At 38.1% G+C, this 19,432-nt stretch overlaps 1 protein-coding gene across 1 annotated transcript in view; it reads left to right on the top strand.

Annotated features, from left to right (window-relative positions):
* The window catches only part of LOC114053703 (armadillo repeat-containing protein 1), a 90,347-nt gene that overhangs the window by 64,282 nt on the left and 6,633 nt on the right, over nt 1–19,432 (top strand). The window contains exon 4 of the mRNA XM_027876822.1: nt 8,715–8,904. Coding sequence (XP_027732623.1) covers nt 8,715–8,904 — 190 coding nt within the window. The remainder of the gene's footprint in view (nt 1–8,714; nt 8,905–19,432) is intronic.

Below are 19,432 nucleotides of genomic sequence, written 5' to 3'. Positions count from 1 at the left end.
GGGGGGGGGGGGGCACCAACACGGAAAAGCTGGAGAAGCTGATGGTGAAGATCGGGGTCTTCTCCATCGTCTACACTGTGCCTGCCACCTGCGTCATCGTCGGTGTTTTTCTGAAATCCATCTGCTCATCATTTCTTATAGCATAATAGTATTCCATTACATTCATATACCACAACTTGTTCAGCCATTCCCCAATTGATGGGCATCCCCTCAGTTTCCAATTCTTGGCCACCACAGAAGGAGCTGCTATAAATAATTTTGTACATGTAGGTCCTTTTTCCATTTTTATGATCTCTTTGGGATACAGACTTAGGTATTGCTGGATCATAGAGTATGCACAGTTTTATAGCCCTTTAGGCATAGTTCCAAATTGTTCTCTAGAATGGTTGGATCAGTTCACGACTCTACCAACAATGCAGTAGTATTCCAATTTTCCCACATCTTCTCCAACATTTATCATTTTCCTGTTTTGTCATGTTAACCAATCTGATAGGTGTGATGTGGTACTTCAGGGTTGTTTTGATTTGCATTTCTCTAATCAGTAGTGATTTAGAGCATTTTTCAAATGACTGTAGATAGCTTTAATTTCTTCATCTGAGAACTGACTGTTCATATCCTTTGATCATTTATCAATTGCCGAATGACTTGCATTCTTAGAAATTTGACAGGTTTTCTATATATTTTAAAAATGAGGCCTTTATCAGAGACACTGGCTGTAAAAATCGTTTCCCAGCTTTCTGCTTCCCTTCTAATCTTGGTTGCATTGACTTTGTGAAAAACTTTTCAGTTTAATGTAATCAAAATTATCCATTTTGTATTTCATAATGTTCTCTATCTAATTTGATCATGAGTTCTTTAAAGAAGAACTTCTTAGCAGAACCGTCTCCTATAGACTGCATTGCCTTGGTAAATAGTGAATTTTCCTCTAGCTGGAGGTTCAAGCAGAGACTGAATAAACCCACATCTCATCAGTATGGTAGAAAGGATTCTTGATAAAGTAAGGTACAAGTTAGATTGATTGACTGTGAGATTTCTTTCCTGTCTATTCTGACCTCTTCAGATAACTTCCCTTGTGTTCAATCCAGATTTTGATAAGCAGACTGAGAAGAGGAAAAGGAAGTAGGGTTGGGATGTTGTCAAAACTGCAAACATACATTTAGATGATTAGGTCCTTTAGATTGATTGTAAGCTCCTTGAAGTCAGCAAACATGTCTTACTACTTTGTCTTTGTATCTTTTTTCAGTGCCTTGGTGCTTATGGATTGCTTATGTAGAATAAGCACTCAGTAAATATTTTTTTAAATGAATGATCTCATTAAATCCTTTTCCTTTCATTATTTGAAATAAATGGAGACATTCATAAAAGTGCCTTCATTGCAATTTGACTGTGCCAGGTATTATGAACTGCAATAAAAATAAAACTAATTGGGAAATAGTATTCAGGAAGAGGATTAGTAATAATAGATACGACTTTAGATTGCTATATGTGGATTGTTTTTCATTGCCATAGTCTGTAAGAAAAATAATGTCCTTATTGTTTGTGTAGAGTATAAGTAATATATGAAATGAATGATTTTGCAAGATATATCTGGGATTTAGAAAGATGTATCCCATGACTGGAATATGTGACTTTGAGAATGCTACACTTTATCCAAAGGAAGAGATCTAACTAAAGGGGGCATTTAAGTAGTGTTATATATTAAAACTATATTCAGGATGTCTAAAAAGTCTCTTTAAGCTTTAATAACATCAGAAGTATTAATACTGCAAATTAAACAGATTTTAAGTTTATACTTTAGTTTTGTGAATTTTGAATAATACATTTTTTATTTTAACAAGATGAGGTACCTTGTCATTATGCATTGCATGTGAGATGGTTTATGGATGACATTTTCTCTGACTAGTGGATTGGTTGAGGAGGTCCTTTTTACGCTGACACCCTCAGTCACCTGGTCTATTTCCATTATAATTTTTTCTTGGGCACTTACATCAAAATCAAAACTTCTTCCTTGGACCATGATAAGGCTGGGTTCACAAATGCAAAAGCAGTTTTTCATGTTATCGAGTAGTAGCTGATGAAAGTTTTTTATAAAGTTTGAAAATTAACTAGACTATAGCATAAGATGCTTATTTGCTTGAATTTTAATTAAAAAAAATCTGTTTTAAAAAATTGAATAACCTTTCAGTTATTCTTATGTAAGTTTAGCAGTTTTACTCATGATATTATTAAAGCTTAAAACATTATTTAGATGTTTGGGTCACTGTTTTTCCTGATGAGGGGTATCTTGGGGAGATCATTTGTGTGAGGATCTTTAGGAGGAGAAACAGAAACAACCCTGGGCTTAGGAATGTGTGAAACAAGGAGAAAATGGCCATGTTGACTTGGAGGGAGTTCTTTAGTGCCTCAGAGCTCTGTTCTTGACCTGTTTTTATCAGAGTCTTAGATGAAAATATACATAGCGTATCATGATTGTCATGTTTGTGAATGACATGAGGCTGAAATGGATAGCATACACAGATGATGGAATAAGTTATCCACAAAGCTTTATTTTCATAGTCGCAGAGGTTCTCAAACTTCTTTGGCCTATCTTTAAAAAAAATTATTCAGCACCCACCTCTGGGGTTAGGTTAGATTAACCCTTATGTTTATTCAACACCCCCCAGTTTCACCTGAGGTTACTACCGTTCCCCTGGATTGTTCCAGCACCCCCCAAGGAGTGGTATCACCCACTTTGGGAACCTATAGACTAGAGCAATGAGCCAAATCTAGTAAGGTTAATATAAGATCTTTTGCTTAAAACTAAATATTCACATAAATCTGTGACCTCACAGATGGTGGGTAGTGCAAGTCGTAACACATTTTGTCCATGGTTTCCTTCTATGACAATTTTGTCACCCAGAGTTGTTCTTTTTCCCATGTTGTTTGGATATCAGTGGAACACTGAGGCCTGTGTGTTAACATCCATCATTTTTATGACATGTCTAACCTGTCTTCTATTTCACGCCTACATTTCTTGGATGGCATCCTTTAGTTTACTTCAGTCAAACAGCCAACAAGTGAATGAATACAGGTTCTGAGAAGACAAACATAACAAAATGAAACTTCCTATTTATAAGAGGCTTTTAGAAGTTTAATGAGGAAGACAAAATACAGATATAGTTATACGGGGAATAAATATAAAAAGCAGAAATAAAAAGTAGTTTGAGGGAGGAGAGACCAACACTTGGGAGAATCAGGAAAGGCTTTATGTAAACAGTCATGCTTGAAAGAAGGGAATTTTTATGAATTGGAAGTGAAGGGATGTATACTTTAGGCATGGAGGACAGCCAGTGCAAATGCTTCTCCGCTGGAATATACCGTTTTTGATGTGTTGTTGTCTAATTACATTCATTTTGCACCTTTCCGTTGTTCTCTGGATGATAATCAATTCAGTTCCTTGGAGACTAGTGTTTAATGACTGGCTGGTAGCCATTCAGCAACACCAAAAGAATATTAATATTTTTTAAATGGACCTTTGATGGTATATGAATGTGATGGAATACCATTATGCTATAAGAAATGATGAAAGGAATGGTTTCAGAAAAACCTGGAAAGACTTACAGGAACTGATACAAAATGAAGTGAACAGAACCAGGAGAACAGGTTACACAGTAACAACAATATTGCAAAGATAATTGTGAAATACTTACTAACTCTGATCAACACAGTAACCCATCACAGTTCCAAAGGACTCATGGAAAAAAATGCTATCCACCTACAGATAGAGAACTAATGGACTCAGAGTACTGATTGAAATGTGTGTGTGTGTGTGTGTGTGTGTGTGTGTGTGTGTGTGTGTGTGTTTTCTCTTTCTTTTTCTCCCTTTGGTGTGGGGTCCAGGGGGAAACATGGCTAATGCGAAACTTTGTTTTGCGTGACTACCTGTTTGTAATGGATTTAGCATTTCTTGTCAAATTGGGATTGGGGAGAAGGGAAAGGAGAGAATCTGGAACTGAAAATTAAGTGAATTTCAGTGGAAAAAATAATAGACCTTTCTTTCAGAGAGAAATTTGGTGTCATTAAAAGAAGCTTGTAACTTCTTGAATCCAGCTTGCTTTACTTCCTGCTTACTTAATTATAGGTCCCAGTTCATTGTCCATTTACAATATCTTTCTGAGCTGTATATTGATGAAAGAGCTCTATAAAATATTTGTGTGTCTATCTATCTAGTTGTGTGTATACATATATTTTATATATATCAAAACAGATCTTGCATTCTCTAACTCAGTTGCGTGATGGTAGAGAGATAATCAACTGGGCAGTATTCCTTTTGAAAGTCCTACTTTCCTTGTAATACCTACTTGAGGTATGTCGTGTGTACATGTTTATATTAATATCATAAAAGTTTTATTCGTATGGAAAAGTAGGCAAAAAGGTTGGTATTGAAATCCCTCACAGAGGTGTTACCTCCACCATAGACCTTCTCTGTGTACACACCAGCTGGTCTAGCCTAATAGCTTTTCTCACCTGTATTCTCTTCAGTGCCAATTCTACCTCTTCTACAAGTTCATGTGGGGCTCTGATACTATAATCCTAGTGTGGCTTCATTGTTCTTGATTGTGAAAAGAGGATCATAAAAATCTTTGTAAATCTCTTCCATCTTTCTTCCATTTGCCTTTCTCCATCCTTCATGTCCTGAGGATGATTTTGCTTAGTTTGGTCTCTTAAGTTTTCTTTAAACAACCTAAAACTTTCCTTTGCTTCTCTCTTTTTATGAGATTATAGTGCAGTACTTATCATTACCTTGCACTATCCTTTAAGATTTTCAAAAGAAGTTTATGTTGTAAAGAGAGGTTCTTAGGTTGGAGACTGTAGACCCCTCAGGGATCTATGAATAGATTTCAAGATGTCTGTAACCTTGAATGGGTATAAAATTACAGCTTTATTTTCACTAACCTTTGGTTTCCTTTGTAATCCTACGTGTTTAATTTTATGCATTTAAAAACATTATTTTGAAAAAAGGGGCTGTGGCTTCACCAGATTGCCGGAGAGGTTCATGACACAGCAAAGGTTAAATTCAGTGTAAACTGAATCCTCTGGCTGCCTTATCTCTCGCTTTGGCAAGTAAGTCATAGTGTTTGCTGGTTATGAATGTTTCTAGACTTTTGTGTTCTCATTATGACAGTTGATTCACGTTAAGTTATACTTCTTTATGAAATTATTATAATTGGTATGATTTCCTCTCCATCCATATCACATATTTTTGGATCAATTACAAATGAATACAACCAAGTCAGAGTTGTTTTAATTGCATGACATGTTTTCTTAATATTTTTATTCATCTCCACAACATCTCTTACATATGTCCCTTTTCTCCATTCACATAATCATCATGCTAGACAGTCCCTCATCATCTCTCATCTACATCTGTTTGCAATGTTCTCCTCATTTGGCTTCCTGACTTAAATCTCTCCGCACTCCAGTTTGTTTCCGACAGGACTGCCAACCTGACTTTTTTTGAAGTGGAGGTCTAATAATGTCACCTCTTGCCTGGACTGTTATAATATCCTGATAATTAGTCTCTCAGCTTCAGATATCTCCCTACTTCTACTTTATCCTCCAATCAGCTGCCAAAGTGATATTCCAGAAATACAAGTTTGAATATGTTACTCTGTATTTAATACAATCTTGTGGTTCCTTATTACATTTGCCTTTGTTCTGACTCTCCCACATTCTTGAAATGCTTTTCTTCCCACCTCCCTTTCTCCGTACCTTCCTCCCTCATTTCTGCCTCTTAGAATCTCTAACTTCTTTAAAGACTCTATTTAATTGTTGTGGTTTTTATCATTATTATTGAGATTATAGTAAATCAGGTGAAACAAGTTATATACATATAAATAGATATAAATTACGTATCAAGTAAATACAAAATAATTTGGATGGGGGCAAGGTAGATAGTCACTGTCTCATGTCAGAAGTGGCTGCTTGAAATGAACTTTGAATGGAATGGGATTCCAGAAGTCAGGTAAAAAATGTCATTCCTGATGTTAGTCAGTTAACAAGTATTTATTAAGCAATTATATGCCAGTCACTATGCTAAGAGTGGAGATAGAAAGGGAAAAACATAGGCACTGCCCTCAAGAAGCTCACATTCTAATGGGAAACACAACAGGCAAAAAATTGTACACACAAGATGTACATTATCTCTCAGAGGGAATGTACTAGCAGTGGTGGGGAGTGGAAGGAAGATTGAGAAAGACCTTTTACTGAAGGTGGAATTTGAACAGAGTCTTGAAGCCAGGGAAGTGAGGAGACAGAGGTGAGGAGGGAAGACATTCCAGGCATATCCAGGAGATAGCCAGGGAAGAGGCTGAGAGTTGGGAGATAGAGTATCCTGTAAGAAAAATGTTAAGAAAGGCAGTGTTTCTGAATTATAGTGTACATGGAAAAGAGGGAGTAAGATAAAGACTAGAAAGGTAGGAAAGGGTCATTGTTGTGAAGAGCTTTCAAGGCCAAACACAGTATTTTTTATTTGATTCTGGAGCTACTGGAATTCATTGAATGGGGACATTTTCAGACCTACACTTTTTGGAGATTATTTTGGCAGCTGTGTAGAAAGTGCACTGAAGTGAGGAGAGATAAGATATAGAGAGACCAACCAGCTCTCTAGGTGTGAGGTTTTGAGGGCCGGTACTATGATAGTGTCATAAGAGTTAAGGAGAGTATATAAGGGATATGAAAGTAGAAATAACAAGACTTAGTTAACAGATTGTATATTTGGAATTAAAATGAATGAGGAGTTGAAGATAACACTGACATTGCAAACCTGGGAGACTGGGAGGATGCCGGTACTCTTGACAGTAAATGGGAAGTTTGGAAAAGAGGAGGGTTTTGGGGAAAAGATAATGAGTTCTGTTTTGGATATGTAGAGTCTAAGAATATCATGTATGGGACATCAAGTTCAAGATGTCTAGTTGACAGTTGGAAATTGGAGTTCAAGAAAGAGATTAGGGCTGGCTAAATAGATTTGAACCCATGGGAGCTGATGAGACCATTAAGTGATATAGTAATAGAGGAAGAAGAAAAGATGGCCTAGGATTCAAATAGCTTATTAGACTCAGTCTCCATTTACTTTGGAAATGAACCAATTAAGCAACTTATACTAACACCATGGAGGGATGGCAAGATTCTAAATCTCTTGCTTCAGTGTGGTATGACTTTAGTTCTTCAGCTACAGGGTAATCCTTACCATCTTAGTAAGAATCCTTTTCATTCTTTGAGAAGTGAATCTGTTAAGGGAATCTCTCTCTGTGAGATCTTGAACTCAGGATCACCCCTGAAGTGTCACCTCAAAGGCTGGAATTCTCGGAATTGTTAATCTGACTCGTGCTTGGGAAATGAAATAGAAAAAGATAGTGTATGTCCTATGAAATCACGTTTTTGTGTTACCTTTGGGCACACAATAAAACCAATTCTTTGTTGGCCTTTCCAGGGAGAATCTGTGAGTTATTGCATTTAGCTGAAACTTCCATTTCTTTCAAGCATGTGGGTGAGCTAATACAAAGGCAAAGGTAATAAGGAGTCAGTGGAGTGTATTAAATAGGCAAGTAACGTATTCATACTTGTCGCCCTCTGGAAGATCACTTTGGCTGCTGATTGAAGGATAGACTGGAAGTAGGGAGATACTTGAGGCAGGGAGACCAACCATCAGGATATGTTGTAGTAGTCCAGGCAAGAAGTGATAAGCAAGGAGGGTCAGTGATAAAAAAAAAAAAAAAAGATGCTAATCCATCAAAATATTTACAGCATCTTTTTTGTCATAGCAAAGAACTAGAAACAAAACAGATGTCGATTGGTTAGGGGATGGTTAAGCAAGTTTTGGTACATGAATATAATGGAATATTATTACTCTGTGATAAATGATTAATGTGATGATTCCCATGAAGCGTGGGAAGACTTCCAAACTGATGCAAAGTGAAATAAGCAGATCAGGAAAACAATATAAATGTTCACTACAGCATTGTAGTTGGAAAGAATAACAAAAGAATAAAAACTTAATGCTGTAAAATTATGACCAGGCTTGGCCCCAAAAAAGAGATATGAGAAGGTGCCCCTACCTTTTTTGTAGTTATGGGAGACAATGGAAGTGGAATGCTACATATAATGTTAGATTATTTTCAATGTGCTGATTAGTTTCACTGAACTGTTTTTCTTTTCTTTTTAATTTTTTGTTATGAGGAATAACTGGGAATATGGATTAATTGGAAAATATGTGATTTAAATAAGATCAACACAATTTTATTTTCAAAATTCCTTTTTTTTTTTCTAAAAAACCTTAATGATTGGATTAGGTGGTTGGTTTTTTTTTTAAATCATATCCTAACTTTTCAGTTTGTCATAGATGGTAACATACTCTCTGTCCTTTTATGCCACTATCAGGGACAGTATACCAGCCTGACTAATCTGTAGGTCTGACCCAAAATAGCAAGTTTTATTTTATTGTTCACTTCAGCATATGTTTATTAGATGTTTTTATAATGTGGATAGCATTTGTTACCTTTATGTATTACTTTCCTATTTATTATTGTGGAATAGCACAGTATGTCTTCTGAGTTGGATTAAACAATTAAGTTGGAGACAATGCCCTTTTCTTCAGCTGAGGGACAAAATCATGGTACCAATAAAGTAAAACTAAGATAATATTTCACTGATATAAATTTGCTTTTCTTTTCAAGGACTACTACTCCAGGAGAGACTAAACTTCTGGCTTCTGAAATCTATGACATCCTTCAGTCATCCAACATGGCAGATACTGGCAGTGTCAATGAAATGAACTCACGTCGAAGGAAAGCTCAGTTTTTTCTCGGGACTACGAACAAGCGTGCCAAAACAGTGGTTTTGCATATAGATGGCCTTGATGATTCTGTAAGTGTCCTAAAAACACATGAATTACAAATAAGATTGCATTTTTTCATTTAAGCTCATTGTTATTGTTTGTTCTCAAAGAGGACTATGATGGTCAGGAAGGCGATGTCTTGATTTGCCAGTGAATTGGATGTAAGTGAGAGAGGGCTATGCAAGAGCATCAGCCTCACTGTCTCTTTCAGAGCCATCTGGGTCCAGTAGCCAGATACAGATCAGGAAGACTGGAGATGGCTCTGGATGCAGTGGGAGACCTTGGCCTTTGTAAGCTAAGGTCTTTCCCAGGTCTCAGTTTGTCTGAGGCAGCTGCCATTCAGTGATTAAGGCCAGGTGAGAAATGAGGCAGAGAATGGCCTCCTTACCTAGTGAGAAAAAAAAAAAATCATCGTGGGAGAGGAAGACCCTCAGGGTTTCTGGCCAAAACAGAAACAACTGACATTTATACTCACTCTGAGCCATCAGAACCCAAACAGTGACCGTGTGAGATTTGGGCTGGGACCTATTGTTGGCCACTCAAAGAGAACTAGAGTGATTTGGGCTTAAGGCATGGTCCTTAAAAAAGAAATATAGCCCATAAACCCCAAGATGTCTTGTGAGGTTTTAGTGATCAGAATTTATGTACCTTTGGGCAGACCATCTGCTGGTAAAGGTATGATTCCCTCTGTGGACAGAGAGAGAGAGAAGGAAGGAAGAAGCTGTGTTGTCCACTTGGAACTGTACAGTTGGGTCCCCAGTGAGACAACTACTGCTACTCACAGATTGTTGTTTGTCCTTTGTTCTTGAAGAAGACCATGACATCAGGAAGGTAATGTCATGACTTGCAAGTGAATTGGATTTAAGCGAGGCAGAGCTGTGCAAAGTCACCAGCCTTCCTCTCTTCTCCTGAGCCATCTGGGTCCACTGACAAGATCAGTCTTAATCATATACCTGTAATGAAGCTTTAAGTCTTCTTGATCCTTTGTTAGAGAAACCAACTCTTTTTGTATTAGTGTTATAGTACAGTGGGGGGAATGCAGCGTGGTAGATGGGATTTCATTACATCTCAACCAAAAAATATTTATTTATTAAGCATCTACTGTGTACCAGGTCAGTTTCCATCTTCTAGAAGGTTTCATATTAAAAAATGCTCTAAATCACTATTGATCAGAGAAATGCAAATTAAAACAGCTCTGGAGTACCACATCACATCCATCAGATTGGCTAACATGACAGAACAGTAAAATGATAAATGTTGGAGAAGTTGTGGGAAAATTGGAACACTGTTGCATTGTTGTGAACTGATCTAACCATTCTGGAGAACAATTTGGAACTTTAGCCAAAGGACTATAAAACTCTTCATACCTTATGGTCCAGCAATATCACTACTAGGTCTGTATCCCAAAGAAATCATAAAAAAGGAAAAAGACCCACACGTACAAAAATATTTCTAGCAGGTTTTTTTCTGGTGGCCAAGAATTGGAAATTGAGGGTATGCCCATCAATTGGAGAATGGCTGAACAAATTGTGGTATATGAATGTAATGGAATGCTATTGTGCTATAAGAAGTGATGAGCAAGCGGATTTCATAAACACCTGGAAAGACTTGCATGAACTGATGCTGAGTGAAGTGAGCAGAACCAGGAGAGTGTTGTACACAGTAACAATAACATTGTGTGGTGATCAACTATGATAGACTTAGCTTTTCTCAGCAATACAGTGCTCTAAGATAATTCCTAAAGACTTATGATGGAAAATGTTATCCATATCCAGAAAAAAAACTATGGAGTCTGAATACAGATCGAAGCATGCTATTTTCTCTTTTCTTTGTTGTTTTTTGTTTTTTCTTTCTCATGTTTTTTCACTTTTGTTCTGATACTTATTTCACAATATCACTAATATGGAAATATGTTTAATATGGTCATACATGTATAGTATATATCTGATTGCATGCTGTCTTGGGAAGGGGGGAGTAGAGGGAGGAGGGGAAAATTTAGAACTTAAAATCTTATAGAAGCAAATGTTGAAAACTAAAAATAAGTAAATTTTTTAAAAAAAGGTTATATCTGAAATGGAAAGACAGTATGTCCATATATAGGTGTATGCAAAATATAGACAAAATAACTGTGAGGTTGGAGGATGGAATGCTAACACCTGAGGGAATCAAGAAAGGACTCATGACAAAGGCAGCTCTTGGTCTGAGTCTTGAAGGAAACCAGGGATTCCAAGAATGGAAGTCGGGAGGGAACGCATTCCAGCAGTGGGAGACACCCAGTAGTGCAAAGGTACAAAGATGGAAGATGAAGTAACATTTGAGGAAAAGAAACAAGAAGTCCAGTAAAACTACCAGGGGTAGGGAACCTGTGGCCTTGGGGCCACATGTGGCCCTCTAGGTCCTCAAGTGCGGCCTTTTGAGTGAATCCAAACTTCACAGAATAGATCCCCTTAATAAAAGGATCTGTTCTGTAAAACTTGGACTCAGTCAAAAGGCCACACCCAAAGACCTAGAAGGCCACATGTGACCTCAAGGCTGCAGGTTCTCCACTACACTAGACTGTAGATTGCATGGAGGGGAGTAATGTGTAAGAAGGCTGGAAAGATAGGAAGGAATGAGGTTGTAAAAAGTTTTAAATGCCTTACTGTGGAGTTTATATTTGATTCTAGGGAACCAATGGCGTTTGACTAGTGGGAGACTTGTGCTTTAGGAAAATCACTTGACTCACTCTGTGGAGGATGGTTTGGGATGGAGAGAGACTTGAGATAGGGAAACCATTTAGGAGGCTGTTGCAGTAATCTGGGTCAGAGAAGATGAAGGCCTGAACCAAACTGGTGGCTAAGTGGATAAAAGAGAATATTTGTGAGAGATGTTAGAGAGATAAAAATGACAATATTTGTAAACTGATTGGTATGAGTGAAAATGAAAATTTGAGGATGAGACATATCACAGCTGCAGACTTGGTGACCACAAGAATGGCAGTGCCTCTGGGCAAAAATAGAGAAATTTTAGAAAAGTGGTAAGTTTTGGGAAAATATAATGAATTCTTTTTTGAGCATGTTGAGTTTCTAGTGCCTACAGGACACCCATTTTGAAATGTCCAACATTCAGTCCTGCAAAACCAGATCTCAAGAGAGAAACTAGAGCTGGATATATAGATTTGGGAGTCATTGTAGTGCTAGATTCTTCATTGAAAAGTGAAATGAAGTCTTTCTGGAACATGTTAATTAGGATGGTTTCTTCAACTGATTCTCCTGAAACAATTATCCAAGGTTTTATTCACCTTATTATTGCTAATAATTTAATGGACCATTCTTGCACTACAGAGTTCTTTCCAGATCTGCCTACATGTCAGCTCTGTGTTCGTTTTGTTAATTTCAAATAACAAAATGTCATTATTTCTCTTGGTATATTTTTGTGGTTCAAGAAAAGAGAGTATTATTAGGTTAAGTATAATGCTTCATTTTATACCAGTATTTATGGATTTAAAAAATTTTTTTCAATTATTTATTTTTAGTTTTTAACATTCACTTCCATAAGATTTTGAGTTTTAAATTTTCTCTGCCTCTTCTCCCCGCTTCCCAAGATGGTGTGCAGTCTGATGTAGGTTCTACTTATACATTCATATTAAACATGCATTAGTCATGATGCAAAGAAGAACTAATGGCAGGAACCACAAGAAAAAAGAAACAAAACGAAACAACGAAAGAAAAGGAGAGCAAATAGTATGTTTCCATCCTCATAGTTCTTTCCCTGGATGTGGATAGCATTTTCCATTGTGAGTCTTTTGGAGTTGTCTAAGATCCTTGCATTGCAGTGAAGAGCTAAGTCTATCAAAATCAGTCATCACACAATGTGGCTGTTGTGTACAATGTTCTCCTGGTTTTGCTCATTTCACTCAGCATCAGTTCATATAATTTCCAGGTTTTTAAACAACTTACTGTAGGATTATGGTTCTTAATCCACTCTGTTTTATGGGAGAGTTCATCCCATTCATCTTCACAGTTATTATTACTATGTGTGTCTTTCTCGCCATCCTATTTCCCCCCCATTTATGCTTTTCTCTCTCCCTTCTCTCTTTCCCTCCTTAGTAGGGTTTAATTTTGACCACCGCCTCCCTGTCTGCCCTCCCTTATATCGGTCCCCTCCCTTTTCTTCCCCTTTACCTTTACTTTTTCTTCCCTTCCCGTTTCTTTCCTCTCCTGCTTTCTATAGGGTAAGTTAGATTTCTGTACCTGATTATGTTATTCCTTCTTTGAGCCAAATCTGGTGAGAGTAAGGTTTAAACAATGCTCATCTCCCTCTCTTCTTTCCCTCTACTGTAATAGGTTTTTCTGTCTTTTCATGTGATGTAATTTACCCTTGTCTGCCTCCTTCTTTCCTCTTCTCCCAGAACAATCCCTTTTCACCACCTAATTATATTTTTTATCTTCACATCAAAGTCAACTTATACCCACGCCTTTTGTCTTTGTATACCCCTTTTAAATGTTGCAATAATGATACAGTTATCAAGAGTTACAAGTGCTATCTTCCCTTGTAGAAATGTAAACAGTTTTCCCTTATTAATAACGTTGTTGTTGTTGTTGTTGTTGTTGTTTTTTCTTTCCTGTTTACCTTTTTATGCCTCTCTTGAGTCTTGTATTTGAACATCACATTTTCTGTTGAGCTCTGGTATTTTCATCAGGAAGGTTTGGAAGTTCCCTATTTCTGTGAATGTTCATCTCCTCCCTGAAAGATTATGCTCAGTTTTGGTAGGTAGTTGATCCTTGGTTGTAATCCAGACTTTGCCTTGTGGAATATCGTATTCCATGCCCTCCGATCTTTTAATGTAGAAGCTGCAAGGTCCTGTGTAATCCTGACTGTGGATCCATGCTATTTAAATTGTTTCTTTCTGGCTGCTTTCAGTATTTTCTCTTTGAGCTGCTAATTTTGGAATTTGGCTACAATATTCCTTGGCATTTTCAGTTTGGGATCTCTTTCAGGAGGTCATCATGGGTGGATTCTTTTGATGATTATTTTACCTTCTGGTTCTAGGACCTCAGGGCAGTTTTCCTTGCCAATTTCTTGAAAGATGCTGTCCAGGCTCTTTTTTTCATCATGGTTTTCAGGTAGACCAATAATTTTTAAATTGTCTCTCCTGGATAGATTTTCCAGGTCAGTTGTTTTACCAAAGAAGTATTTTATGTTTTCTTCTATTTTATTATTCTTTTGTTTCTGTTTGATTGATTCTTGATATCTCACAGAGTTGTTGGCTTCCACTTGCCCAATTCTAATTTTGATTTTGTACCTTGTTTTCCATTTGGCCCATTTCACTTTTTAAGGAATTCTTCTCTTCAGTGAATTTTTGTGCTGCTTCTTCTATTTGGCCAATTCTTCTTTTTAAGGAATTGATTTCTTCAGTGTACTTTTTTTCCATTTGGCCAATTGTATTTTTTAAGGACTTGTTTTCTGCAGTCAATTTTTATCCTTCCTTTTCCAAGCCTAGTGACTGTCTTTCATACCTCTCATTTCCTTTCCCAATTTTTCTTCTACCTCTTTTATTTGACTTTTAAAATTCTTCTTGAGCTCTTCCAGGAAGGATTTTTGGGCTTGATACCAATTCGTGAGGTTTCGGATGTGAGTATATTGACAATATTGACCTGCTTCTGAATTTGTGCCTTGATCTTCCTTGTCCCCATAATAAGAATCTGTGGTCATTGTCCGTTGTCAGAATGTCAGAATGACATTGTCATTGTCAGAAGAAACTGATCGAAGTTTCTTGTGCTGGGAGCCCGGGACCTGGTCACTAGCTTTGTGTGCTGGGGCCTTAGGTACTGGCAGCTGCAGTCTGTAGGGTTCTGAGAGCTTACCTGGTGCTAAACTGGGGTCAGCAGCACTGGAGCTCTCAGGGTGGGGGTGGGGAGTCTGGCCCTTGGAGGACATCTGCTTACCCAGACTTCTTCAAAGCACTCGGATATTTGGCTGCTGGAGAACACCAGCATAAGTGGTGGTTTTCTGACTTGGTGTTTACTAGTTCCTCTGCCTGTCCTGAGACATTGGGGCATTCTGGTGTTGGTGTTTGCCTGCTCTACCACCCTGGGGCTCAGGATCTCCCCTTGGTTTGCTTAGGTGGGGCTTGCTGCTGGCTTGCTGGGACACCTCTCATCCTGTACTGCTCCCCCTCCCCCAGAGCGAGAGGGGCCTTTTCTATTAATCCCCCAAGTTTCCTGGGCTACAAGACTGCTGCACCTTCTCTTTCTGCTGGCCCAGCTGTTTTCCTGGAGTGATATTTTCTAGGCTTTCAGAGGTCAAAAAGGGAGAGTGAGAGCAACTTATTTCCTATTCCTCCATCTTGGCTCCCAGAAATTGGATATTTCTTTAAAGAGCACATTTTCTAATATTTAGTAAGTCCTAGCTAATTCATTGAATTGTGGAAAGGACCTTGAACTCCCCCAAATTCCCTGTTTTATAAATGACAAACTTGAGTCCCATAGAGGTTAAATGACTTTTCCCAGAATACAGTTATTTAGTAGCAGGTCCACAAATAACCTTAGATATCCTTATTGCTAGTCATTCAATAACTATTACTAATACTGGAGATCACTTGCTATAGAATAATTTTTCAAATTAATCCTATCTCTACATAGAAAACAAACATGAATATAATCTTTGATTTATAGGAATTTTTGTTGATACCTGAGAATGTTTTACCAGTAATTTATATATCTTTAGAACAACCTTGGAGCATCCATAATGTTTATTGAATTGAACTATTCACATCTAATCAGTGCCCGTATCATTTGTCTTCAGTTCTATGTTGCTGGCTTTGTGTGAGACTGATGAGTTCCAGCTCACATGACCAAGAAAATGGAGGATAGACATTTTCTCTGATTCTCATGACCTTTCACACTTCTCCAAAATAAATAATGCATCAAAGAGAAAGCAACTTTTACTTTCTCCATGGTTTCGAACAGTAGGAACCTAAAACAAAGTAAAAACTCTGTGAACCAATACCAAACTTGTGTTTGCTCAGCACTCTCTCGCACATCACCCACCATGCTCTTGGTGAAAAAACTGCGAAGCAGCACTAGCTGACCCATGGCTTGCAACAAAATACAGCCCCATATCCTAACCTCCTTTTCCCTCTTTCCAGTGCTGTGAAGATCTAAGCTCCAAACTGCAAAAATTTGCTGAGGCTGTAATAGCCAGTGCCATATGTGCTGCAACAGAGTTCTGCAGGGGAAAAGAGTAACAGAGAGAATGGGGCAGGACATGTTTGGGTTTATAATTAGTGCCCAGCTCTGTACCTTGACCTCCCCTCCCCCCACTTCCTCCCATTGTCATGGAAATCCAAACTCTGAAGGGCAGAAATTTACCCAGGCTCTCTACTGCAGGACCAGAAAACTAAGAAATAGTCACTCTATGTGTGTGGACCTATCTGATTCAACTAAACCTGAAGGAAAGAGCTCAGCATCCAACAGTGGCCATTTCTTTCCCCCCAAAAGGGCCTGGGGGCAGAGACTGGATGGTGAACTTGAATTTTCAAATGTGGGACAAACTTTGAGATTTAGCTCCCAGGGAAACCTCTATCAGAAGGGAGAGAGTCAGAAAGTGAGCAGCAGGAGAAAATAAGTCAGGAGGGACAAAAAAGACTAAAAATTGCTGAAAATCTTAGGAAAAAGAAAATTTAAACACTTTGAGAATAAACAGATAAACCAACAGGGAAGACATTAACAGAAGAAGTAAATATGACCTTCAGATCTAGTAAACAGGTTCAGGTTTCTATGAATAAATATTACAAGACAGAGAAAATGATTCAATGCCTGATGAAGCAGGAGGACCTGTGTATTTTAAAGAAAGCATGGAACCACAACACCCTGTTCCTGAGTGGTTTTAAAGAGAAATGAGGGTTATAAGGACAGAATTTATGGCCTGTACAGCAGAGATAATTGGCAGAATAGAAAAACTTAAATCTTTGATGGCAAGTCTTGCCAGAGAAACAAGAGAGGACTCCTGATTGAGAATGCAAGAAGTGTATAGACGTGAAGGACAAACTGGAAGAGGAGAAGCATAAAGCAATAACATTAAAAGAAAACATACTCTTTATACAAGTAAAACATATTGACAGGATATATGGAAGCAATCTAAGGATTATAGATTTCCCAAAAGAATACAAGTCAAAAAACCTGAACACTGTAATGCAGGAAATAATAATAGAAGAAAACTGCCCAGAACTTCTGAACAGAAAAGGAAGTGCTTATTGAAAAATGTATAGATGACTTCCAGAAAAGAACAAAACAAAACAAAACTCAAGGCTGCAATTCTAAGACACATTGTGATTAAATTTAACAATTCAATTCAGAAACCACCAATTCTGCCAACTACCAGGAGCAAGATTTTTAAATACAAAGGAAAGGAAATTTTAATAACAGAAGAGAATTATTCTGTACCCAACAGAAAATGCTGGGGGGAATGAAATAATGTGTTCTGAAGAGCAGTGAAACTCAAGATGTGTCCCAAAGTGACCTACCTTGCAAATGTGAGCATAACTATAAATGAAAAAAAGATAGATGTTCAATAATGGAGGTGTTTAAAACATTCTTAAGAAAAAAGAAAAACAGATCTGAAGAGATTATTTGCTTCTTGAACACAACAGAAATGTAGAAGAGGTGAACGAATGATGTAGCCAAAGACAGCAACAGCATCAAACTGACAGCAGAGAGATCAGTAAGAGACTTCTTTCTAAATATACAAAAGGAGAACAGAGGTGAAGATGGAAGTTAGCTGGAGGTAGTGGTGGAGAGGTGGGCCTGGGACTGATCATGGAGGCACCCCCACCTACAGGTGAATCTTTTTTTTTGTTTTGTTTTGTTTTGTTTTTTTGTGTGTGACAAAATTACAAAATGAAAAGATTACTTGAAAGGGGAGAGGGGAGGAGGAATATATGATATGCCCAGGTCAAACTTTGGGCTAGCAATGCTGGGGAGGTGACTCCTATGGTCTCTCAGGAGGAGGAGAGACAGCAGCAGAGTGGGTCAGAAGAGTGGGTGAAAAGGGATGAAAAAAATTGGGAGGCTTTGATTTGGTGATGGGAGGGGGCTCCACTCATGAATGCTTTGGTGGATGAAGAGGGATGTTCTGTGAAGGGACATGAGGATCTTGTGCTAAGGTCTGTGGGAATTTGGTCTTTGAAGAAACCACTACTTCTGCCTCTGGAGAGTGGGAAGAGCTTCTGGAGGCCATTGGAACCCAGAGAAGTTGGAGGTTGTGGACTCAGGGAGGAGTTCTTTGAGATAAATGGGGAAGTAAAGTGACCAGAGGGAGATTACACCTCAGAGGTGGGCTTGCATTGTAAGGGATGGGGATGAGGCGGGAGCATCCTGCCATACAGCAGTGCTGTCTTTGTCACCTGCTGGAATTAATATTTTCTGAGAGTAGTTGTATAAGACTGTTCTTCATGATTTCCTGAAAGGCAGATAAATGGTTATTTTAGTGTGTCAATTGAAGGAAGTGACACTGTAGATAGTATGAGGTGAGGCAAGTGCATCTGAATCCCTTTTTATTTTTTCACATTCCAACTACTGAAAACTCTTTGTTGTTTGAATTTTAAATGTTAGTATTAAGTTATTCTCTACTCTTTCTTTCAAGAAGTATGTTAATGTATTCAAATAGTTAATATAACAGCCATAAGTGTCTGGAACAAATATGTTTCTGCAAGTCATTAAAGACATTTAAAAAGAAATTTTTGTGTTTGGCTAAATTTAGTTGTGTGTTACCCTCAACCTGGTTTAGCCATACCTAGACAGTTTTACTGGGGTGTGGCCACTGCACATGGTACAGCTTCTTGGAGCCACAGGTGAGAATTGGGTGAAAGGTGGACACCAAAGGTGGTTATGAGAAGCCTGGAAAAGGGCTCAGCGAGCCCTCACCAGACGTGCTAGTGTTCCCTGGAAACCCTATGTAACCAACAGTACTCAGACCTGGTGGTGAGTTAGGGCAGTATCTACCCCAAGCATGTAAAGATTTCCCCCGCAGAAGGGTGGATGAGAACAGTTTGTTCCAGTGGTCATGAAGGCAGAAGCAGGTGCTGTGAAGTGCTTAGATCTTGGTCAGACATCAAATGCCAAGGTCATCCGCTGCATCCCAGGCCATCACCAGTTGTCTCGACTTTTGTCTTGCCACTGGACTTTGATGATTCTGGAAGGAAGAGTGAGGCTGATGACTGTGTGCAACTCTGCCTTGCTTATATAATTCACACACAAGTCAAGACATCGCCCAGTGATGTCATTGGTTCTCTTCAAAATGAAGGATGTACAACAAACAGCTTGTGTATGTATAGTTCAAAGATTATTTGCAGTGGCATCAAATGGAAGATATATTTAAGAGGTAATATACTTTGAAAAATACGTAATAGCCAAAGTGAAATGAACAGAAGTAACTATGTAAGCAACATTCTTCATATTATTGTATTATAAGGGCAACAAGGAGAAAATTTGGTCATTCAGTCAACCAACAGAAGAGAGAGACAGAGAGAGTGTGTGTGTGTGTGTGTGTGTGTGTGTGTGTGTGTGTGTGTGTGTG

The sequence above is a fragment of the Vombatus ursinus genome, unplaced genomic scaffold, assembly GCF_900497805.2.
Source record: "Vombatus ursinus unplaced genomic scaffold, bare-nosed wombat genome assembly UNPS02014812.1, whole genome shotgun sequence".
Taxonomy (NCBI): domain Eukaryota; kingdom Metazoa; phylum Chordata; class Mammalia; order Diprotodontia; family Vombatidae; genus Vombatus; species Vombatus ursinus.
The sequence above is the reverse complement of the archived record's forward strand: the minus strand, read 5'-3'. Positions and strand labels throughout refer to the sequence as shown.